At 45.4% G+C, this 21787-nt stretch overlaps 1 protein-coding gene across 1 annotated transcript in view; it reads right to left on the bottom strand.

Annotated features, from left to right (window-relative positions):
* Positions 1 to 21787, bottom strand: part of FAXC (failed axon connections homolog, metaxin like GST domain containing) — a 50546-nt gene that overhangs the window by 19644 nt on the left and 9115 nt on the right. Inside the window, exons 2-3 of the mRNA XM_033938482.1 lie at positions 13808 to 13943; positions 5008 to 5204 (exon numbers count right to left, since the gene is read on the bottom strand). Coding sequence (XP_033794373.1) covers positions 5008 to 5204; positions 13808 to 13943 — 333 coding nt within the window. The remainder of the gene's footprint in view (positions 1 to 5007; positions 5205 to 13807; positions 13944 to 21787) is intronic.

The following is a 21787-nucleotide window of genomic DNA, read 5'->3' as shown; positions in this document are numbered from 1 at the left end:
CGACCTGGCCCCCGCCCCTACAATCCAATGAAATAATGAACAGCAGCTCTGCATTCCTATGTGTGATATTCCGGTAACACTTCCTCCTTGCTCCTCAGTGCTCACCGCACTTCCCCCTGTGTCCCAAGAAGCCGGATCCTGCTGTGGGTCTGGGTTAAGGGAAGCAGAAACCAACTGGCCTGTGATCATGTGACCGGGGGTTCTGGAGGAACCAGGAAGTGAGAAAGGCACAGACGCACAAGTCAAATGCAGAGTCCAGGCTGTTATCTATTCTGTAGGGGATCCAGCAAGCAAGCAAGATAATGACAACACAGTGCTGTGTGGGAGGAAAGAGTATTCTCCAGGGCTACCAAGATTTGTAACAGAGAGGACACCCCACCCCTTAGGTGGGACCGTAGGCACCTGGTCCAATCGGAGCCTTAGGTCCTTAATTCGGTGCATTCCAGAATGCATCAGGGAGGGGAAGGCCCACCATTTTGATGTGGCGAGCCTACCTACAAACAAGTACAGGAGTGGGGGGAATCTAGAAGCTTGGGAGGGTCTGAAGGGAAGGTATCGCCGGTTGGGGGGGTGCTGGAGGGGTTGGGAGGGTTTCAGAAGTTCTGGGGATGGGGTTGTGGCGGGAGGGCATGGGGATCCCTCTTGTTGGGGGAATTCAATGACCAATGTTCGAAAGACAGCAAGCGTTTTTGCCACTCTATAGCCCTGATGAAATGATTATTTAAATCGTGAAACGTTGGCCATCGTCGGCTGAACACAGCAGGGATTGATTCCCGCTATAAGTTTAGTCTGCACAAAGATAGAGAAGTGAGCAGTACTCAGCGGAGCATCAAACTTTCAAAGATAAGCTATGTCTGCTTTTCACTCCTTCATAGGTATTTAATTTGCTGATATATTTGCCAGTGTATTAGAACTTTGAAAGGTTTGCTATCTAAAGGGTTTTTTTTTGGCCGATGAGGGCATCGGGGAGAGCCGATGCGAATGCCTAGCGCTCTCTTATAGCTCCGGTGTACCCTGTGGCTCCTCAGGCCTTTTTTCCTTCTTTTAAAAAAAGTTTTCTCAGTGGATTCACTGGCATTTGTGGTGAGGGAAATCACTGGCATAGTACCCAGCACGTGATTAACTGGAGTTTTTCTGGGATTTATAGATTTATTTTTACTCTAGTTCCTCTGTTTTTTGATTTTGTGATTTGCAAATTTATCCCATACATGTCTGTAATAAATATGTATAACCAATAGCCTCGGGACTTATACTCTAAGGACCTGATTCTTCAAAGTGCGTCCCGATTTTAGGCAGCTGTAGGCGTCCTACAGCTGTCTAATCAGCCAATCGGGATGCACGTTTTTTAAAAAAAATGCTCCCCAGGCAGGCCGCCTGTATTGAAGGTACCTCCAGGAGCCTAGGGAGGCCCGCAAGATGCCTAAGCTTGCCTAAGGGTCTTAGGCGAAGCCAGGCGGCACTACGCGCCTCCCTAGTAGAAGAAGAGACGCTTACAATTGTAAGTAGACGCAGCCGCTATACTTATTGCGGCAAGGGATCTCCCTGCCACAATAAGTATAATGGCCGCCTGTCCAATCGCCGGCAAGAGGGTGCCCAACCCCTCCTGCTGTAAGACCATCCCCCCCGACATTCCTGATCGCCGGCAGGAGGGTGCCCAACCCCCTCCTGCCGGAACGCCCCCCCCCCTCCGAAACTCCCGATCACCGGCAGGAGGGTGCCCAACTCCTCCTGCCGAAACACCGCCCCCTCCGAAACTCACAATTGACGGCAGGAGAGTGCCCAACCCCTCCTTCCAGAAAGTTGCACCCCCTCTGGACCCCCCATGCTAACAACCACCCACCCCCCCGCACTACCACCTAGAGCCTGGGCCAATCAAGCCTTAGGCTTAGTGGGGATGGGTGGACCCGATAATTTTAAGGCCTGATTGGTCCAGACTTCTAGAGCCTGGGCCAATTAGGCTTTAGACTTAGCGGGGATGGGCCGGGAAGGGGCAGGCCCATCTCATTTCGACAAGGCCGGCCTGCCGGCTGGACGGCAAGACCCGTTCGGCCGGGCAACACTTTAGAGGTTAGTTGGGGGGGAGGTTAGTTGGGAGGTGGAGGTTAGGAGGATGGTAGCGCGGGGGGGGGTCGTTAGCATGGGGTTCCGGATGGGGTGCGGCTTTCCGGCAGGAGGAGTTGGGAATCCTTCTGACGGCGATCGGACAGGCGGCTGCTATACTTATCGCGGCAGGGAGATCTCTTGCCGCGATATGTGTAGTGGCCGCATCTATTCTAACCCGATTCTCTAACCGGCGTCTGTAACATGGACGTCGGTTACAGAATCGGGGTTAGTGTAGGCCCGATTCTGTATGGGACACCCCTCCCAGGCGTCCTTTACAGAATCAGGGCTTAAATGAATAGCTTCTGTTTAATTCTTATTGAAGCTATTCTTTGAAACACTTCAATTGATATTTTAATCAACAGACTGTAATTATAATTTTTCTTTTTTACTTCATAATAATTCTAATCTCCATAAATTGTGAAAAATTGCAGGTGGACCTTAGGAAATTGGAAGACTGGGTGTCCAAGTGGCAGATGAAATTTAATGTGGAGAAATGCAAAGTGATGCACATTGGGAAGAATAACCTGAATCACAATTACTGGATGCTAGGGTCCACTTTTGGGATTAGCGCCCAAGAAAAGGACCTGGGTATCATTGTAGACAATACGATGAAATGTTCCGCCCAATGTGCAGCGGCGGCCAAAAAAGCAAACAGAATGCTGGGAATTATTAAAAAAGGGATGGTTAACAAGACTAAGAATGTCATAATGCCCCTGTATTGCTCTATGGTGCAACCTCATTTGGAGTATTGTGTTCAATTCTGGTCTCCTTATCTCAAGAAAGATATAGAGGTGCTAGAAAAGGTTCAAAGAAGAGCGACCAAGATGGAAAAAGGGATGGAACTCCTCTCATATGAGGAAAGAGTAAAATGGTTAGGGCTCTTCAGCTTGGAAACGAGATGGTTGAGGGGAGATATGATTGAAGTCTACAAAATCCTGAGTGGAGTAGAATGGGTACAAGTGGATCGATTTTTCACTCCGTCAAAAATTACAAAGACTAGGGGACACTCGATGAAGTTACAGGGAAATACTCTTAAAACCAATGGGAGGAAATTTTTTTTCACTCAGAGAATAGTTAAGCTCTTGAACGCGTTGCCAGAGGATGTGGTAAGAGCAGATAATGTAGCTGGTTTTAAGAAAGGTTTGGACAAGTTCCTGGAGGAAAAGTCCATAGTCTGTTATTGAGAAAGACATGGGGAAGCCACTGCTTGCCCTGTATCGGTAGCATGGAATGTTGCTACACCTTGGGTTTTGGCCAGGTACTAGTGACTTGGATTGGCCACCGTGAGAACTCTCATGTGAACTTCCTCCTATCACTGATACCATTCATACTCCCCACACATTCCATTACTCCATCCGCAACTTGGCTTCAGCCTTTCTCACGTCAAGTTGTATGCAATTCAGTTGCTGGTGGGACCTGAGTTATGATAAACCCTGAGTTCTTGTGTCTTTACAAGTTTGGTTTAAAGGATGTGAGGATGAAGCGGTGAACCTCGTTAATACAGCTCCTGAGGACGCCAATCGGCGAAACACAGTCCTGCGTTGGGCTGCAGCTAGCGTGATTTGGAATAAAAAAAGGATTTGGACAAGTGAGAAAAGAGGGATATCCGGATGATCTGGAGTGGAATCAACATCTGGCTGTTCCAGCATTTCAATATTGTGAACGTTGGACAAGCAAAATCCCTTCTTCCTCTTGAACAGGGGTGTCCAATGTCGGTCCTCGAGGGCCGCATTCCAGTCGGGTTTTCAGGATTTCCCCAATGAATATGCATGAGATCTATTAGCATACAATGAAAGCAGTGCATGCAAATAGATCTCATGAATATTCATTGGGGAAATCTTGAAAACCCGACTGGACTGCGGCCCTCGAGGACCGACATTGGACACCCCTGCTCTTGAACTTTGCGAGTTTTCTTGTTTAGTAGTTATTTGTTATCAAGTTATAAAGCAAGAGCGGACGGAGTAATGGAATGTGTGGGGAGTATGAATGGTATGAGTGATAGGAATTATTCTGAAGCATTAATTAAAAGTATAGTAAGAGAATAAAAAATAAAAATGATAATTACAGTCTGTTGATTAAAATATCAATTGAAGTGTTTCAGAGAATAGCTTCAGTAAGAATAGTGCAGTTAAATAGAAGCTATCCCAATGAATATGCATGAGATCTATTAGCATACAATGAAAGCCGTGCATGCAAACAGATCTCATGCATATTCATTTGGGAAATCCTGAAGACCCGACTGGATTGCGGCCCTCGAGGAGGGACTTTGACACCCCTGCCTTACAGGATAAGTCCCGAGGCTATTGGTTATACATATTTATTACAGACATCCTGAAGACTGCGCCGGCTGGGTCGGATAGAAAAGGCTTTAGCCTCTGTGACCTTATGAAAAAAATATAAAGCCTTCCTCCACTTTGACTGTGGAGTGAGAGAATGCAAAGAATCAATTTGCTGCAATTCAAAATGTTCCCAGTTAATGACCTGGCAGAAAATCAACACTGATTTTAGCTGTCTAAGGAAGACACAAATCATACTTCGTATAGCACTTTTCCAGCACAAAGTGAGTCACTCCATTTAGCATATTCTCTGTGTCTGCTGGTGAAGTCAGTGAGAGAATCAGAGGTAGGAGAAGGGTGTGATGCATAATCCTCCCCCAAACCCTCATCCTAAAATTTCCTCACCCCACACATGCATACATGCATATAAACGCTCTCCCCTCCCTTCCTAAAGGCCAGCCCTCTCTGTTATAAAATTTAGTCAATCAACCAAAAACTGCAGTTAAAGGTATTCTTAATGACATAAAAACTCAAATACTTATTTCAGTACCTTTAAAAACACATAATTGCTTGGAAAAATAAACCCTCTATAAATTGCAAGACTCACAAGCGCTAAGTATGAGCTTACCAGTAAAAGTGCTCTTCCACCATTTTCGTCACAGCTCTGGAAACCGCTCTTTCATGGGCACTGAGATTTTTATTTAAATTCACCCCGAGCTTCTCTTCCAAAAAGTCTATTATGAATTCTGTGCCCGAGACTTTCTCGTTATTATATTCTATCCAGGGCATTTTCCCTTGAGGGGAGAGCTTTCCATCAAAATAGTTCTAAGAGAAAGAGCAAACGAGAACAGATCATGCCAGCATTAAACTCGGCAAAAAAAGAAAAAGGATAAACTGGCCTCGTGTGGAGAAACAGCAGAAACACCAAGCGAGGCATAGGCCACTGGAATATCACAGTGAGAGTTTATTCAGTCCAGCAACCGGTAGCAAATGCAATGAGACCCGACACAGCCGTGTTTCAGCATACGATTGCCTGTATCAGGGGTCACCGCTTCTGTTATGCTGCGCACCTTGTTACTAGACTTGAGGGACCATCTGTTGACCCTCGGATGCATTCTTTTTACACATGCGTATAGACTACTGTCTTTACCAGTGGTGTTGTGTCCCATGATGCAGGCAATTGTATCCTGAAACACAGCTGTGTCGGGTCTTATTCTAGCATTAAACTCAGCCCATGGCCGATTGTGTTCTAAAAGAACCGCTATCAAAAATAATTCACTATTTATTCCTAATACAGTAGATGGTTGCTTCAAAGAGGAAAGTCGGTATGACTTTTTAGCCCTTTCAGGACCAAGGGACATATTTGTCCCATAACTTTAAAATCCTATAAATTTTGATTGGGATAGTCTACAGTTCTAAATTTGATATGTACGGATTCCATATGATACTGCCTTTATGTAAACAAACTGGTTCCGACATTCATTCATTAGCGTCGTTGCCACATTGACGAGAAGATTCACTTGCCACACTGTCCATAAGCCAGAAGTGTGATTTTTTTAAAAAAAAATAATGATATTTCACAAAAAAAATCAATTTTTTGGCATCTGCAAGCCCTTTTTACCATAAAAATGTCGTCAAAACCACAAAAATTGGCCTACGATCCTTATGGTCCTGAAAGGGTTAAGGAGGAGGCAAATAGCATTCCAGTTACCCTGCACCAGCTCTGCCTTTTCTCCAACCTGAAACAATTGAAATCAACTCTGTTCCACCAACACTATGGAACCCTATGTGATTTCTCGCCATGGTCTGCGTATGAGCGTTTAGCATTTACAACAATGACTCTAATTCTTACTGATCTTTGTGTGTCTCCGATTCTCATATCTTCATTATCCCCGCCCTCTTTCTCGTCTCTTGCGCTTTCATGCCCTCTATCGACCCTTTCGCCTTTCTGATGGTTTGTGAACATTTAACGCCTATCCCTAATATACTGTGGCCTTCCGGGGGTTGAGTGGCGCCCTTCTCCCGCCGCATGCACCCCTTCCCTGTACCTTTTTATCTTCAGCACGAGCAGCCTCAAACTGGCTGCTTGCGTCGGCTTCGGCGCTTTCTCCGATGTAACTTCCTAGGCGCTGGTCCCGGAGGTGAAACCAGGGAGCGCGCCAAAGCCAACACGAGCAGCAAGTTCGTGGCGACTGGCGCTGAAGTTAAAAAGGGACGGGGGGACGGGAAGGGGTGTGCGAGCACGGCAGGGGGGAGGAGCGGGAAGGGGAGGTGGAGAGCAGGAGGGGTGCCAGCGCCCCGAGGAAGACTGCACCCCCCTCCCTTACTATGCCATGCTAATGTATTTTAGTTTTTTGGGTTAGTGCAGAATGGGAAACACTCAGGAAGGAGGTTTCATGGGAGGAAGACAGGAAATAGAGAACTTGGGAAAAGGTTATGAGGTGAAGCTAGGAGGGATAGGATGGGAGAAATGACTGCAGTCGGACGGGACAAGTGGTCGGGAAGATGTCTTAGAAGAGGAAAAACAGGTCAGGAGGGCCATGAGGGTCAGCATTCAGGAAGCAGCCAAGATGGGGAAGAATGGCAATAAAATGCCCATATTTAGGGCCTGATTCTAAAAACGGTGTTCCGATTGTAGGTGGCGGTAGGTGTCCTGCCGCCATCTAATGGATCAATTGGGACGCATGTGTATGTGTGTGTGGGGGATTTTACAAAAAAAAATCAATGCGTCGAACTACGCCTACAATGAAAGCTTCTAGGCATGCCTACAGACACCTAAGGCCGGCATAGGTGTGACTTATGCCATAAGTGGCCTTAGGCATCCATAGGTGTGCCTAGGCGTGAGTCAGATGCCTCAAATGTAGGCCAGTAAAACATTGGTCTACATTTAAGGTGTCTACCAGTGATTCACATGCGGTAGGTGCCCATTTTGCAAATGGCTACTGTGATGGGCGCTGTGTCCAGAATCAGGCCAATGGGGGCCGATTCTGCATACGGGTGTCCCAAATATAGGCGGCGGTAGTCGTCCTACCACCATCTGATAGGCAATCGGGATGCACATTTTAAAAAAAAAAACTCCCCAAGGCAGGACACCTACACTATAGGCTTTTGTTGTGGGTCTAGGGAGACGTATAGGGACACTTAAGCTCGTCCAAGGCTGGGCATGGGCGTGGTTTTGCCCGGACGTGGCCTTGGGTGAGTTTATGCGTAATTACGCATCTCGCTAGAGCCGCATCCCTCCTGCCAAGCGAATATGGAGGGGTGGGGGTGGGGTGTCAGGATGTTAGGCAGGAGGGAGTTGGCATCCCTCCTGCCACGCAGATGTGTGTATGCGGGCGGGGGAACCTCTGCCACTGCCAGCTCAGCTGACCACAGCAGGGGTATTTTCCCCCCAATCAGCAGAGCCAGCAGAACTCCCTGAAGAGGAGTCCTGCCAGCTTAACATAGAAACATAGAAACATAGAAACATAGAAAGATATAAACATAGAAAGATAGAAACATAGAAACATAGAAACATAGAAACATAGAAACATAGAAAGATAGAAACATAGAAACATAGAAACATAGAAAGATAGAAACATAGAAACATAGAAAGATAGAAACATAGAAACATAGAAAGATAGAAACATAGAAACATAGAAAGATAGAAACATAGAAACATAGAAACATAGAAACATAGAAACATAGAAACATAGAAACATAGAAAGATAGAAAGATAGAAACATAGAAAGATAGAAACATAGAAAGATAGAAACATAGAAAGATAGAAACATAGAAAGATAGAAACATAGAAAGATAGAAACATAGAAACATAGAAAGATAGAAAGATAGAAAGATAGAAACATAGAAACATAGAAACATAGAAACATAGAAAGATAGAAAGATAGAAACATAGAAACATAGAAAGATAGAAACATAGAAACATAGAAAGATAGAAACATAGAAACATAGAAAGATAGAAAGATAGAAAGATAGAAAGATAGAAAGATAGAAAGATAGAAACATAGAAACATAGAAAGATAGAAACATAGAAAGATAGAAACATAGAAAGATAGAAACATAGAAAGATAGAAAGATAGAAACATAGAAAGATAGAAACATAGAAACATAGAAAGATAGAAACATAGAAAGATAGAAACATAGAAACATAGAAAGATAGAAACATAGAAAGATAGAAACATAGAAAGATAGAAACATAGAAACATAGAAAGATAGAAACATAGAAACATAGAAAGATAGAAACATAGAAAGATAGAAACATAGAAACATAGAAACATAGAAAGATAGAAACATAGAAAGATAGAAACATAGAAAGATTGAAACATAGAAACATAGAAACATAGAAACATAGAAAGATAGAAACATAGAAACATAGAAACATAGAAAGATAGAAACATAGAAAGATAGAAACATAGAAAGATAGAAACATAGAAACATAGAAAGATAGAAACATAGAAAGATAGAAACATAGAAAGATAGAAACATAGAAACATAGAAAGATAGAAACATAGAAAGATAGAAACATAGAAACATAGAAAGATAGAAACATAGAAACATAGAAAGATAGAAACATAGAAAGATAGAAACATAGAAACATAGAAACATAGAAAGATAGAAACATAGAAAGATAGAAACATAGAAACATAGAAACATAGAAAGATAGAAAGATAGAAACATAGAAAGATAGAAACATAGAAAGATAGAAACATAGAAAGATAGAAACATAGAAAGATAGAAACATAGAAAGATAGAAACATAGAAACATAGAAACATAGAAACATAGAAAGATAGAAACATAGAAACATAGAAACATAGAAAGATAGAAAGATAGAAAGATAGAAACATAGAAACATAGAAAGATAGAAACATAGAAACATAGAAACATAGAAAGATAGAAACATAGAAAGATAGAAAGATAGAAACATAGAAACATAGAAACATAGAAAGATAGAAACATAGAAAGATAGAAACATAGAAACATAGAAAGATAGAAACATAGAAACATAGAAACATAGAAACATAGAAAGATAGAAACATAGAAACATAGAAACATAGAAACATAGAAAGATAGAAAGATAGAAACATAGAAACATAGAAACATAGAAACATAGAAAGATAGAAACATAGAAACATAGAAACATAGAAACATAGAAAGATAGAAACATAGAAACATAGAAACATAGAAAGATAGAAACATAGAAACATAGAAAGATAGAAACATAGAAAGATAGAAACATAGAAAGATAGAAACATAGAAACATAGAAAGATAGAAACATAGAAAGATAGAAACATAGAAACATAGAAAGATAGAAACATAGAAAGATAGAAACATAGAAACATAGAAAGATAGAAAGATAGAAACATAGAAACATAGAAACATAGAAACATAGAAACATAGAAACATAGAAAGATAGAAACATAGAAACATAGAAAGATAGAAACATAGAAACATAGAAACATAGAAAGATAGAAACATAGAAACATAGAAAGATAGAAAGATAGAAAGATAGAAAGATAGAAACATAGAAACATAGAAAGATAGAAACATAGAAACATGACGGCAGAAAAGGGCTACAGCCCACCAAGTCTGCCCACTCTACTGACCCACCCCATTAAGTCCGAGTGCTAATGACCCAGCTCCTTAACTCGACCCTCGCAGGGATCCCACGTGGATGTCCCATTTATTCTTATAGTCGAGCACGCTGGTGGCTCTGATCACCTGCTCCGGAAGTTTGTTCCACTGATCCACCACCCTCTCTGTGAAGAAATACTTCCTGGTGTCACCACCAAATTTCCCTCCTCTGAGTTTGAGCGGGTGCCCCCTTGTGACCGAGGGTCCCTTGGGAAAGAATATGTCATTTTCCACCCCATAGCATCAGCAGAAGGCGCCCGGGCCCCCTCCATAAAAGGAGGCGGCCGACGGTTGTTTCCTCTGCATCTTCACTGCTGCTAGCTGGAGAGGGCTGGGAGAGACACAGAGTCTCATTAAAGCAGCAGCGCGTGGTGGACAGGGAGAGCGCGAGGCGAGCGGCAAACTCACTTTCTCCATCAGGGGCTGAGGCGAGAGTAACTCCACCCACCCCATAGCATACACCTTGAATGGAGAAACACTAGCTAACTGATTGGGGATTCCCTTGCTGCAATCAGCTGTTGGCACGGGACTCCTCGTGCATTCTTTATTTTAGCCCTAACGAACTTCCATGCGAAAATGCTGAAATTTCAGCTATTTATTGTATCACGCGGTGAAAGTTAGAAACGACAGATCCCTGAGGAAGTGTTTGAAACGGGGGCCTCGTAGGATGCGTTGGAAGTGATCCAGCGTTTTATACAAAATTCTTCAAATAAAAAAAGATGCAGTTCAAACATCCAAAATAACGATACGCGGTAAGAATTTTGGGGTGTGGACCCAACACGGTCCGTGTTACGGTCATAGAAGACCTTCCCCTGGGGTCCGATATGTTGTAGCCCACAAGATTTAGTATGCTATGAAACAACCAAAATACAGTGGTACCTTGGTTTAAGAGCATAATTCATTCCAGAAGCACTCGTATATCAAAGCAACTTTCCCCATAGAAGACAATGGAAACTTGAACAATTCATTCCACCAACCCCCCCCCCTGAGGCTACCGGCGCTGCTCCATCACCCCCCCCCGAACCGGCATCGCAACCCTCCCCCCCCCCCGCAAACGCCCCACCCCCCGTGAGAACCGCAAAGCACCCCCGTGCTGAACGTGGCATCCGCCCGCCCTTCCTCCCAAGCACAGTCCTTACCCCTTCTGCTCGTTGTAAGGGTGAATGCGAGCTCCCGCCTCTTGCCTAGGGTGGGCCTTGAGCATCTGCGCATTCTCAAGGCCTTCTGGCTCTCGTTCTCTCGGAGATCTCGTTCTCGCCGAGAGAACCAGAGCCGGAAGGCCTTGAGCATGCGCAGATGCTCAAGGCCCACCCTAGGCAAGAGGCGGGAGCTCGCATTCACCCTTACAACGAGCAGAAAGGGTAAGGACCGTGCTTGGGAGGAAGGGCGGGCGGATGCCGCTTTCAGCACGGGGGTGCTTTGCGGTTCTCGCGGGGGGGGGGGGTTGCGATGCCGGTTCGGGGGGGGTGACATGATTTAGTAAGGAGTGACTGTTGATATTGCTCTTTGAACATACACGTCCAGGATGGGGAAATACTTTTAATTTGAGTGCAACTGTTGGATATGTAGAAAGGGGAGGGATGATATATGTATTTGTCATGAAATATAATTTGAAAGAATTTAAGTACTGTTAAAGTGTAAAATGTCTGTATAATATGTTGCACTTAATTTTGGTTTTAAAATGAATAAAGATATATATATATACTAGTCTTTAAGCCCGTTACATTAACGGGTGCTAGAATAGATGTGTGTGTCTGTCTTTCTTTCTTTCTCTCTCTCCCCTTTGCCGCTGTCTGTCTGTCTATGTTTATTTGTTTTTCTCTCCTTGGACACTGGCTGTCTCTCTGGCCCCGTGTGTGTCATTCTTTGTGTCTGTGTCCTTGTGTCATTCCCCCGCCCCCCCAGAGCAAAGCTGTCTGCCCCCAGCATACCCCTTTCCCTCTCCCTAACCCCCTTGTGTCTTCCCCCTCCCCCCGCGAGCAAAGCTGTTTACCCCCCAGCACACCTCTGCAACAAAAGCATCCCCCTGTACCTGCAGCATTGGCATGACACCCTTCAGCCAATCGTGAGTGCTCAGAGCGCGACAGGGAGCGGGGCCTGCAGCTTCTTCGGCGTCGGTGAGGAAGGAGAAGTTGGCCCAACTCTCCGCAGGGGCTTTGGGGACAGTCTTGTGCGGCTCGAAGCCCTCCTCCCAGCAGCACTCCATACTGCCTTCCTCCCGCCGCCCAGAATAGATGTCTGTATGTCTGGGGTTTTTTTATTTGTCTCTCTCTCCTTGGACGCTGTCTGTCTGTCATTATTTGTGTCTGTGTCTCTCCCTGGTCCCCTGTCTGTCCGTCTTTCTTTCTGTCTGTCTCCCTGGCCCCCCTGCTTGCCAAAGCAGCCCCCTTTCCATCTCCCCCTGTTCTGCAATGCCTAACTGCTCCGTGGCCCCCAGCACACCCCTCCCCCCAAAGCAGCCTCCTTTCCCTCTCCCCCTGTTCTGCAATGTCTGCTCCATGGCCCCTTTCTGTTCCGCCCCTCCCCTCCCCCCCATGATTGCTATCTGCACAACCCTCCCACCAAAACAGCCCCCTTTCTTGCCTGCTCCATGGCCCTTCTTTTTCCTCTTCCCCTCCCTCCAGTCACCGCTGCCATTCCTATTTAAAACGGGCTGCTGAGGTTCGCGGCCGGCTGTAGCGAACCTCGCAGGCCACTGTTCACCTCAGTAGCATGTTCCCTCTGACGCGATCGCGTCAGAGGGAACGTGCTACCACTTGGAGAGTGGCCTGCGAGGTTCGCTACAGCCGGCCGCGAACCTCAGCAGCCCGTTTTAAATAGGAATGGCAGCGGTGATTGGAGGGAGGGGAAGAACAGGAGCGGTAGCGGTTGTTGCGGGAGGGGGGGAGTCGGCAACGTGCAGGCCGCTGTAAACAGGAGCGGCAGCGGCGGCAGGACCATGAGCCCTCCTCCCGCCATCCGCTGCCAGAGTCGCTCCTGTCGCCCGATGCAGCTAACTGGCGCATACACCGTTTGGCTGTGAGTTCGGGCGTGCAATGTAAGTCTGCATGTGGTTCAAGTTGTGTGCATCGTCGGTCTGGAGGAGTGGATCGAGCTGGGGCTCCTGTGTGATATTGCAAGTTCGGCTGCGTGGGAGTTTTGGTTTTGTGAGGAGCCGGCATAGTGTTTCGGGTGGGGAAGAGTCGCGGTTCCTTTTTTGTTTTGGGCCCGTGCAGGAGGAGCTGAAAACAGGGCTGGGGGCTCGGTAGGTGGTGGAGAGAAGGCTGGGGAGCCGCTCGATGGATCACAAAAAAAGGAGGAGGGGGTGGGCACTCGGAGAAGGGAGCCGTTTTCAAAGGCGCCCCCGCGGCTCCTCTCATGAGCTGCAGTTGCGTCGGAAGATGAGAGAGGAGTCGCGGTGGTGGCTTTGTGGGTCCGTATTCAGAGAGAAGTAAAGCTGGGGACTCGCACATGCGCAGTCCTGCGGCAACAGACCTACAGCGCACGGAACACGCAAATAGGACTGCGCATGCGCGGCTAGCTCTTTATTATATTAGATATATATATATAAACCAAGGATGTATTTTCCTTTTGCAGCTTTAAAGCTGAACTAGATATTTCTGGGAGATATCTGTTGTTATATCTGGGAGATACTGTGGCCTTTTTTCTCCATTTACCTAAATGACTAGTTGGTGGAAAGATAAAGGAATTTTTGTCCCTTTCTCTGGCATATATTGAATCGCATAGGGTTCCATCCTATATTTTACATTTAACCTTGCTACGAAGAAAGAAAAGTTATGATGTAAAGCAGGTTACCTGGTAGGGCAAGTCAGCCATCCGCAAATAAGTTTCCATCTTCAGACAGAACGGAGACAGGCTAGGAATACCACTGTTTGGTCTCGAAAACTGATGCAATATGATGGCATCTTTAGAATTCAGTTCTTCCTCTTTTCTGCCCCAAAACCAGAGAATATTAAAGATTATCAATCTGATGTGCAAGACTTGGAACAAGCAGGGCAGGCGCAGATTTCTAGCTCTTCCAGGACCAGAAGCTCTACACCAGGGGTGCCCACACTTTTTGGGCTTGCGAGCTACTTTTAAAATGACCAAGACAAAATGATCTACCAACAATAAAAGTTTAAAAAACAAAAAGCACACTGTACGCAGAGAAAATGTTAATTATCATTTATATTCCGGGGGGGTTTCAAAGAGGTCAAGGCAGATGACTTTATGCAATGTCACCTCAGTAAGAACTATACAAAAATAGACAAATATTCCCCCTCCCTTTTTACTAAACCGCGATAGTTTTTCAGTGCAGGAAGCTGCACGGAATGCCCCACACTGTTCTCGACTCTCATAGGCTCCCTGCGTAAAAAACGCTATTGCGGTTTAGTAAAAGGGGGCCATAGTGCAAAATAGACAGCAGATATAAATTCTCAAAACGGACACATTTTGATCACTAAATTAAAAATAAAATCATTTTTCCTACCTTTGTTGTCTGGTAATTTCATCAGTCTCTGGTTGCACTTTATTCTTCTGACTGTGCATTCAATATTTCTTCCCTTCTTTCAGCCTCCTGTATGCTTCCTCTCCTCCAGACCTCATTCCCTCCCCCAACTTTTTCTTCCTCTCTCCCTGCCCCCCTTCTTTCTTTCTGCCTACCTTTCTCTCTCTCTCTGCCCCCTTTTTTTCTTTCTGTCTCCCTTCCTGCCCCCTTTATTTGTTTCCAAGTTTACCAAGTTTCCAAGTTTATTATATAGTTTGATTAATTGCCTATTCAAAGTTCTAGGCGATGTACAAATTGTTATAATATCTAAAATATGGGTAACATATCACACAAACATACAGTAAATCATATTAAGTTAAAAAATATGGACATTCTTATACAAGGATTAAGTCATTTAAGTTAAATAATTTATACATACAATATCAAAACAAAAGGAAAATTATTTAATGGTTACAATCAATATTAAATTCAATATATTAAGGTAAAAACATTAGGAGGGGAGACAAAAACGATTTAAGAAAAAATATTAGATAAAAAGAGAGAGGAGAATCATTTATTCACTAAAAGCATCTTTAAAGAGAAAACTTTTAAGTTTGGTCTTAAATTTGTCTAAATTCTTTTCCTCTCTTATATACAGTGGAAGATCATTCCAGGACTGAGGAGCAGTTATTGAAAAAATAGTATGATGCCTCGTGTTAATAACTTTTAATGAGGGAATGGCCAATAAATGTTGATCTTGTGATCTAAGTGATCTAGAGCAGTGTTTTTCAACCTTTTTTGGGCAAAGGCACACTTGTTTCATGAAAAAAATCACGAGGCACACCACCATTAGAAAATGTTAAAAAATTTAACTCTGTGCCTATATTGACTATATATAAAGTAATTCTCTTGAATAGGAATCAAATAAACACAAAGAAAGTATTTTATAATTACTTTATTATGAAATATTAAGTAAACAGAATAGTGAAAAATTATAAAATACTTTATTCAGTGCGAAACCTGGGCCTGTTTGGCTGAACACAAAGCTGATATTCTGGCTGGAATCGAAGAAAGACACACACGTAGCTCTTCGTCAACAGCTCTCAGTCTCTCTCTGTATTTGGTTTTTATAGCATACAAAAATAGACAAATATACCCTCCATCCTTTTTATTAAACCACAATAGCAGTTTTTAGCGCAGGGAGCTGCGCTGAATGCCCAGCGCTGCTCTTGACGCTCATAGGCTCCCTGCGCTAAAAAACACTATTGCGGTTTAGTAAAAGGTGACCATATTGTAAAATATAGACAGCAGATATAAATTCAGAACTGTGCATAGTAAGTGAAGGGAAGTTTTCATCTCTGGGAATTTACCCAGTTAACTATTAAGTTATTTGGGCAAATTCCTTTGAAAACTGTGGTAATACTGCCTCCACTTTGCTAAATTTAAAATAAAATCATTTTTCCTGCCTTGTCTGGTGATTTCTGGTTGCACTTTCTTCTTCTGACTGTGCATCCAATCTTTCTTCCCTTCTATCAGCCTGTATGCTTTCTCTCCTCCACACCTCATTTCCTCCCCCAACTTTTTCTTCCTCTCTCCCTGACCTTTCTTTCTTTTTTTCTGTTTCTCTTCTTTCCTTCTGTTTCCATGCCTGCCCCCTTTCTTTCTTTCTCCCTGCCGTTCCCCAAGCCACTGCCACTGCCGCTGCCATCGGGGAACAGGACCCACCAATGGATAACAGGCCCCAAAGCCGACGCCGACGCATGCTCTCCCTGACGTCAATTCTGCAATCGGAGAGGAAGTTCCGCCCAGCCAGGCAGCGATTGGCTGGCCCGAACTTCCTCTCCGACTGTAGAATTGACGTCGGGGAGAAGAAGACTTATCGGCTTGATAGATTAGATCGCCAAGACAAAGTGAGTCCTGGGTGATCGACTCACTTTGCCTTGGCGAGCTACTGGCGCCCCTGCCTCGGGCCCCCTGTCAGCTCCGGGCCCCTAAATGCAGGACTGGTAGTACTGCCCTGATGGCGGCCCTGCAGCGGTTGAAAAACACTGATCTAGAGGTAGAATAAGGAATTAAAACTTTCTTTCTTTCTCCCTGCCCTCCCCCAAGCCACTGCCACTGCAATCGGGGAACAGGCCCCCAAACCACCACCACCACAGAGTTTAGAGCTCTCCCTGCTTTCTGACACGGTAAACAGGATGCAGAAGCGCCGGGCCGATCAGTCTTCCACCCCGACATCAATTCTGACGTCGGAGATGAAGTTCCGGGGCAGCCAGGCAGCGATTGGCTGGCCCAGAACTTCCTCTCCAACGTCAGAATTGACGTCGGGGGGAAGGCTGGTCGGCCCGGCACTTCTGTGCCCTGTTTATCGCATCGGGAAGCAGGTAGAATGCGAAGGCAACGCGAGTCTATCACAGAGCCCGGGATGGGCTCCGTGATCGACTCGCATTGCCTTTGCAATCTACTGGTCGATCGCGATCGACCTTTTGGGCACCCCTGCTCTACAAAGTCAAACCACCTCTCTGCTTCCTTCGTTTTCCGTCTCTGTAGACAACACTCTCATCCGTCCTGTTTTGTCTGCTCGTAATCTCGGAGTTATCTGCCTAGATACAACATATCGCAAAATCCTGTCGCTTCTTCTTCTATAATATTTCCAAAATCCGACCCTTCCTCTCTGAGCACATTACCGAAACACTTATCCACGCCCTCATCATCTCGCACTTAAGATTACTGTAACTTACTACTCTCAAGCTTTCCACTCAGCCATCTTGCTCCCCTTCAATCCGTCCAGAATTCAGCTGCATGACACATATTCCGGGAGAGCCGCTTTACTCACGTTACCCCTCTCCTAAAGTCACTTCATTGGCTTCCCATCCGTTTCTGAGTACAATTCAAACTTCCCTTACTTACCTACAAATGCACTCACTCAGCTGCCCCTCACTATCTCTCTTTGCTTATTTCCCCCTGTGTCCCCCCCCCCCAGGAGCTCCACTCAGCTGGTAAGTCATAGAAACATAGAAACTGATGGCAGAAAAGGGCCACGGCCCATCTAGTCTGCCCAAACCAATGTCCCACTCCCTAACTCCCTCCGTGAAGAGATCCCACGTGCCAATCCCATTTTTTCTTAAAATCTGGCACGCTGCTGGCCTCAATTACCTCTAGTGGAAGACTATTCCAGCGATCAACCACTCTTTTGGTGAAGAAATATTTTCTGGTGTCACCATGAAATTTCCCACCCCTGAGTTTCAACGGATGCCATCTTGTTGCCGTGGGACCTTTAAGAAAAAAAGATATCTTCCTCCACCTCGATACAGCCCGTGACATATTTGAACGTCTCGATCATGTCTCCCCTCTCTCTGCGTACCTTGAGTGAGTATAGCTGCAACTTATCCAGCTGTTCCTCATACGGGAGATCCTTGAGTCCTGAGACCATCCGGGTGGCCATTCTCTGAACCGACTCAACTCTCCGCACATCTTTGTGGTAATGTGGCCTCTAGAATTGTACACAGTATTCCAGATGGGATCTCACTATGGATCTGTAGAAAGGCATTATGACCTCGGGCTTACGGCTGACGAAGCTCCTACGGATACAACCTATGATTTGTCTAGCTTTGGATGAAGCTTTCTCCACTTGATTGGCATACTTCATGTCTTCACTAATGATCACCCCCAAGTCTCGTTCTGCTACAGTCCTTGCTAGGGTCTCAAAGGGTGTAAGACGTACATGGATTTTTGCTGCCAAGATGCATGACCTTGCATTTTTTGGCATTGAAACTTAGTTGCCAGGTCCTGGACCAATGCTCTAGTAGGAGTAGGTCATGTGTCATATTGTCGGGTATTGAGCCTTTGTCAGGCACTGTGCTTTTGTCTGTTGTGCTCTTGCCCACTATGTTGCATAGTTTGGCGTCATCAGCGAATAACGTAATTTTACCTCAAAGACCCTTAGCCAAGTCGCTTACGAAGAAGTTGAATAGGATCGGGCTCAAAACTGAGCCCTGCGGCACTCCGCTGATCACCTCCGTCATTTCGGAGGGGATGCCATTTACCACCCTTTGAAGTCTACCTCTAAGCCAGTCCTTATCCCATGCAGTTAATGTGTCGCCTAATCCCATCGAACTCATCTTGTTCAATAACCTGCGGTGTGGGACGCTATCAAATGCTTTGCTGAAGTCCAAGTACACGATTCCCCCATATCCAGCTTTCTTGTTACCCAGTCAAAGAAGCTGATCAGATTGGATTGGCAGAACCTTCCCTTTGTAAATCCGTGTTGATGGGGATCTCGTAGATACTCCTCGGACAGGATTGTGTCCAATTGACGTTTGATTAGAGTTTCCATTAGTTTGCTCACCATCGATGTGAGACTCACCGGTCTGTAGTTCGCAGCCTCCGTCTTGCATCCCTTTTTGTGGAATGGGAAGACGTTAGCCGTTTTCCAGTCCAACGGAACTCTTCCTGTACTTAGGGAAAGACTAAAGAGTGCGGATAACGGTTCCGCCAGGACATCACTCAACTCCCTGAGCACCCTGGGGTGTAGTTTGTCTGGTCCCAGAGCTTTGTTCACCTTGAGTCTTGATAGCTCATAGTAGACACTGCTGGGCGTAAACACGAAATTTTGAAACGGGTCTTCCGTGCTTTCCCTTGTCTGCAGCTGAAGGCAGGATCCCGACGCCTCGCAAGTGAAGACTGAGCAGAAGTATTCATGTAAGATTTTGGCTTTATCGGAGTCCGATTCTACATAGTTCCCGTCAGGTTTCTTAAGGCGTACTATCCCATCTGTGTTTCTGTTTCTGTCACTAATATATCTGAAGAAGGATTTATCACCCTTTTTGATGTTCTTCGCTAGATTCTCTTCCATTCAAAATTTGGCCTCTCTGACTGCTGTTTTGACTGCTTTTGACTTGGTCAGATAGTCTTCCCTAGATTCCTGCTTTCCTGATTGTTTGTAGGAGATGAATGCTCTTTTCTTCTTTTTTATGAGGTCTGAGATCTCCGCAGAGAACCACTGTGGTTTATTGTTTCTGCGCCGTTTACTAACTGATTTTATATAGCAGTTGGTTGCTTCGTGTATGGTTGTTTTCAGAGTTGACCACTTTACCTCTACATTGTCTGTTTCTACTTGGTTTTGCAGCGCCTGATGGATGAAGTCTCCCATGCTTTCGAAGTTTGTGTCCTTAAAGTTGAGGACCTTGGTTAGTGTGGTTGATTTAGTGAAACCTGTCCTGAGGTTGAACCATACCATATTGTGGTCACTGGAGGCCAACGTGTTGCCTACCAAGACCTCTGTGACGCTTTCTCCGTTGGTAAGTATCAGGTCCAGTATCGCCTGATCCCTAGTGGGCTCCAGTACCATTTGCCTGAGTCTTGCTCCCTTTATAGAGGTTAATAGCCTTCTGCTGCTACCAGTCGCAGAGGTAAGATTGTTCCAATTCACATCAGGCTTATTGAAGTCTCCTAATAATACTGTGTCCCCATGAAGAGTGATATTCTCTATGTCTTCGATTAATTCAATATCTAGGTCATCCTGTTGTCTTGGAGGTCTGTATATTATGCCAAGATACAGGCATTTGTCCTTCCCCCTGGCCAAATTCACCCAGAGGGATTCTCCGGTGTACCTGACATCTGCAATTCTGGTAACTTTAATGTCTTCTTTAGTATAAAGAGCTACCCCTCCTCCCATTTTGCCCTCTCTATCCCGACGGAGTAAGTTGTAATCCAGTATGGCCATGTCCCACCCATGGGAGTCTGTAAGCCAGGTCTCAGATATCGCCACCACATCTAGGTCGACGTTCCTTATTTCCGTCTCTAATTCCAGAATCTTGTTGCTCAAACTGTGGGCATTGACATACATAGCCCTCCATACCTTATGTTTGTTATGTCCCTGTGGAAATATTCCTGCTTGAGCTAACTTGCCTCCTTCAGTACCGTTTGCAAGGTGTGTACCCTCCCTAGAACCAGAATTACAATGTGTACATACCCTAGACTCTGAAATGTGTGTACTCACCTCAGACCTAGAGTTGCAATGAGTACTTCAAGATCCTGAAAGAAACCTTCTGGAGAAGCGGAGACTTAGGGGAGACATGATAGAAACCTTCAAGATCCTGAAAGGCATAGAGAAAGTAGACAGGGACAGATTTTTCAAATTAAGAGGAACCACAAGTGCAAGGGAGCACTCGGAGAAATTGAAAGGGGACAGGTTTAGAACAAACGCTAGGAAGTTCTTTTTAACCCAGAGGGTGGTGGATACATGGAATGTGCTTCCAGAGGCTGTGGTAGACAGGAGCACATTACAGGGCTTCAAAGAAGGTTTGGATAGGTTCCTAGAGGACAAAGGGATTGAGGGGTATAGATAGGTGTAGAGGTAGGTTATAGGGATAGGAGTAGAGGTAAGTTATAGGAATAGGAGTAGAGATAGGTTATAGAGCTAGTCAGGGACCACTGCTCAGGCAATGGGCCTGATGGGCCGCCGCAGGAGCGGACCGCTGGGCGAGATGGACCTCTGGTCTGCCTCAGCAGAGGCAACTTCTTATGTTCTTACTTACCCCAGACTTGGAAATGCAATACGTTCTTACCTCAGACTCAGAAATGGATTGGTAGCTTACCTCGCCAGGTTGGTTGTTTGTGCCAGTACCCTCCCCCAACTTACCTAGTTTAAAGCCCTATGTAGTAGGCGGGCGAGTCGGTGTCCAAAGACATTCTTACCTCTTCTGGTCAGGTGTAGTCCGTCTGGTCCCTGTAGTCCTTGCAATGCCTCTTCATGGTTCAGGAACCCAAAGTTCATCTCCTTGCACCATCCATGCAGCCAGACATTTGTTCTCTGGATATGATCTTCCCTGGCTCTTCCCTTGCCCCTCACTGGGAGGATCGAGGAGAAGACCATCTGCGCATCCATCTTCCTCAGCTTCTCACCCAGGGCTCCAAAGTCTACAGGTATGCTCTCCAGGGTGTTTCTGGCAGTATCATTTGTTCCCACGTGGATGAGAAGCATGGGGAAGTGGTCTTGTGGCTTGATGAGTCTGTCTAGGCAGGCGGTTACATCTCGGATCCTGGCCCCTGACAAAAACAGCAAACTTCTCTTGATTGCTTATCAGGTCTGCAAATTGGTCCCTCGGTGCCCCTTAGCAGCGGATCTCCAATAACTACCACTCTGCGCTTCTTTGGGGGGAGTCGTCCTGTTATCTCTGGAGCCAGAACCGTCTGCTGGACAACTTCCTGTGCCTCGTTGTCAGGTCCTTCCTGTAACATCTGGAATCTGTTTCTCAAGGTGATTTGTGGGGTCGATGTAAAACTGCCCTGTATGTGAGAGAAAGAGA

The sequence above is a fragment of the Geotrypetes seraphini genome, chromosome 3 (genome assembly GCF_902459505.1).
Source record: "Geotrypetes seraphini chromosome 3, aGeoSer1.1, whole genome shotgun sequence".
Taxonomy (NCBI): Eukaryota; Metazoa; Chordata; class Amphibia; order Gymnophiona; family Dermophiidae; genus Geotrypetes; species Geotrypetes seraphini.
The sequence above is the reverse complement of the archived record's forward strand: the minus strand, read 5'-3'. Positions and strand labels throughout refer to the sequence as shown.